This window comes from Colletotrichum siamense, assembly GCF_013390195.1.
Source record: "Colletotrichum siamense strain Cg363 chromosome Unknown KSG_Cg363_contig07, whole genome shotgun sequence".
Taxonomy (NCBI): Eukaryota; Fungi; Ascomycota; class Sordariomycetes; order Glomerellales; family Glomerellaceae; genus Colletotrichum; species Colletotrichum siamense.
Window position 1 is genome coordinate 2,648,509 of NW_023501020.1, and position 3,208 is coordinate 2,651,716.

The window sequence follows — 3,208 nt, forward strand, 5'->3', positions numbered from 1 at the left end:
GGAAGGCATGCTGTTGTTCGATATGCAAATGTGGGTAACTATATGCTGACGTTGCTCAAGCTTCGAAAACGACGCGCCACTACTACCAGAGAGAGAGAGGAGGATGAAAGCCAGACCTTATTCGTGCCAGTTGGCAATTGATGGCCCGTCCCTTCCTAGGAGGCACTTTAGCTCACTGCGACTCAGAGGTGATCCCCGACGTGCTTGACTAAGGTAGTTACACTGGCCAGAGGGCGCTTCTGCCTGCTGCCGGGCTTATCAACGACATGATCATATCTAGTCGGCCGTCTGTCTGTCTGTCGCGAACCGCTGTGCGCGCGGGGGGCAATCTAGCTTCTGTGCTCTCTACATCTGCAAACATGACAACACCGTCCCAGCGAGCCGGCGACGCTCTCATTCGGTAACCCGAGCCGCACAGGAGCTTGACCGAGCTGTCAGTGGGCAGCCTCGCTGCGTCCGTCCCGGAGGGTGTCGTCGCTCGTTGGGTTGGGGGGTGGGTAGGACAGCGTCATGCAGGTGGCCGCAATCAGCCAAACGGGGGGCCTAAAAAATCTAGACACCCTCTTCTCTCTCTCTAGCCGGTTCGTTGTGTGAGTGTGTGAGTGAGACAACCAAGCAATGAAAAGGTCTTCTTGGGCTATTGTTCCCTATCGCGCTTGCTGCAGCTGATATGATGTGCATTCGCGCGCCAAAGGGGGGCGGCCCTTTCACTATCGGAGGAGCGTCATCATGTTGCTTCTCGTAATCTTCGTCTCATTACTTCTATTACTCATCGGTCTTCTTTCTGTCTAATGAAAAGGAACGAAAACGCCGCGGTCATGCTCTGAAACTGTGGTATCTAACATCTAATGGTCGTGAGAGACATTAAAAAGGGGGAAGGGGTATCTTTCTCGTTTGGTCTTCCGCAACGGTTGCCATTAGGGCACGCGCGTAAGACTAACCCAAAAAACGCAACGAGAGTCGTGAAGAAACAACGCGATTCATGCAACTCGCCATTCCTCTCATCTTTGAGGACAGAAGTATGCTGAATGTTGAAAATCAGTCATCAAAAAAGACCATACGTTCGGTATGGCTATAACCAATGTCGATGCCATCCAATTCCTCATAAAAAGGGGCAATGAAGCCGACGATAAGATTGGGCAGCATGAGGCATAACAACGTCGCAAATGGGGTGTGAACCAGTCTGGCGTGGGAGGTGTCTTCAAGGGAATTGTAGTCGGATGATGGAGAAGAACATGTTTTGAAGCACATGAAACATGACAGCCACACTCGTCGGCAGCAGCTCAGGCCAGACGGCGAGGTCAAGCTTTCCCTCCATACCGACGTCGACCCCAAAAATGTAGCGGATGAGCACGCGGACGCAGATGGACGCCACGAGCTCGCAGCCCCATGTGACCGAGGAGGCCCAGAAAGTCAGGTTGAAGTCGTAATCGTCGCCAACCTCCTTCATGTCGAATGCGAAGTAGGGGTAGACGTCTTTGTTCGGTCCAAAGTGTAGAACCAGGACGCTGCCGAGGAAGGCCGCCATGGACACATTCTCCGCGAGGAAGCGGATGAAAACGTTGCGGGTGCAGACCTTTTGATATGACGCGTAGGACTGGTCTGTCAGGTTGAGAGTGACGGTGATGCGGTGGTAGAGGCGCGACATCGTCAAAGGGGTGAGGATGATGAGCGTGCTACTGGAAAGTATCTGAAGATACACGAATTGCTCTGGGGAGCGAAGGCGGGCGTATAGCGCGCGAACGTAGGTTTGGTAGGTGAGCATGAAGTATCTATGTTCTGTTAGCTGTGCCGTCTGTAACATGGAAACGGGGTTCTCTTACAGCTTGAACACCCAGCTGAGAGGGTAGCTCCCAACACGTTCACCCTCGCGAATACCCAGCAGCCAGCCTGTTAAGGCGTCGAGCAGATGGACCGTGATGATCCAGCTGTAGACGTAGACGATTGTTTCCAAATTGTTGTGGGGTAACGTCCGTAAGTAGATCTCTGCGTAGGCTTCTCCTATCACATACGCCATGAGGCCGACAAACAGGGCCAGACAGAACCAGATGAAACGGACGAAGCTGGCTGGCAGCCATCTGCGGCATATCCTCACGCTGGTCAAGTGTCTGGGCTGCTCTGAGCCGACCTGCAACGCCGCGTCCGGGTCGAATGAGTCGTGGCTGAGGTTTGGCCGGCGACGGTTATCTCGCCGAGGGATACTTCCTTCAGCCTCACCAGTCCACCAAGACGTTGTGAAGATCCGTTGCGTCTCAGAGAGCGAGTGGCGTAATTTCAGGTGGCGTTCTGAGGTAAGAAGAATGCAGAACGCTATAGATACCGGCATAGCCATGACGATAAACGTCCAGGAGATCCAAGCCGTGTTATGTTGAGTGAGGAAGCGTGTTTCTGGGGTAAGATAAAGCGGGATAGGCACTGCTATTGAAACAATGGCAATCAGAGACATGGTGACCGGGAAGCCGAGGGATTGCGGCCACCTGTGAGCGTGTAAGTCAGTGGAGACTTCCTCCATACACCTGGAAGGGGGGTTCATACCAGTTCAGGCTGTAAAGATTGAAGACCTTGGTGATCCAAATCAGGGCGGTAATATTGTAGAAGCCATAGTAGACAAATAGGAAGAACCAGAAACTAATCTGCACTCGTGCTTCTCCGTGACCAGGTATCTTGCGCCCCGAGCCAGACCCGGGGTCACTACGGTCGTCATCGTCGTCAGGAAACTGATATTGCGGAAACGGCAGCGCACACCACGCAATGGCCTGCATTTTATCAGAATTAGTACTTATTTCGCAATCAAACAAGGACCTATTCATTGGTGGTGACATACCAGAGCAGCGGGCATCAACACCAGACATCCATACCGACTCCACCAAACGTCAACCACCTTCTTGACGGCACTCTGCTTCGGCTCTACCCAAACGTCGACAATCCTGCGCCAGGTCCGCTGCCATAAGCTCAGATCATCCAAGTCGACTCTATCGGCACCATCATCGTCGTTATCGAGACCAGCTGCAGAGAGAAGCGCGCCGTAGCCGACGTGCACACTGCCACGATTGTTGGAGAAGAGACCGAGGGTGCTGGAACGCCGACGGCGGCCGCTGACATCGGAGTCTTGGGGTACGGCGCGAAAGCGACCTAGTAGAGGAGACGAGTCGCTCGTGAAGCGGGTTCGGGACTCGTTGCCTTGCGTGAATTGGAAGAAGCTCGGCAT

At 53.6% G+C, this 3,208-nt stretch overlaps 1 protein-coding gene across 1 annotated transcript; it reads right to left on the bottom strand.

The window, feature by feature from the left end:
* Positions 1-1,201: 1,201 nt before the first annotated feature.
* Positions 1,202-3,208, bottom strand: CGCS363_v011024 (Uncharacterized protein; the record flags this gene model as incomplete). Its single annotated transcript, XM_036642873.1, has 4 exons — positions 1,202-1,772; positions 1,824-2,477; positions 2,536-2,756; positions 2,825-3,208. The coding sequence occupies 4 exons, from the start codon at positions 3,206-3,208 to the stop codon at positions 1,202-1,204; spliced, it is 1,830 nt and encodes a 609-aa protein (XP_036492058.1).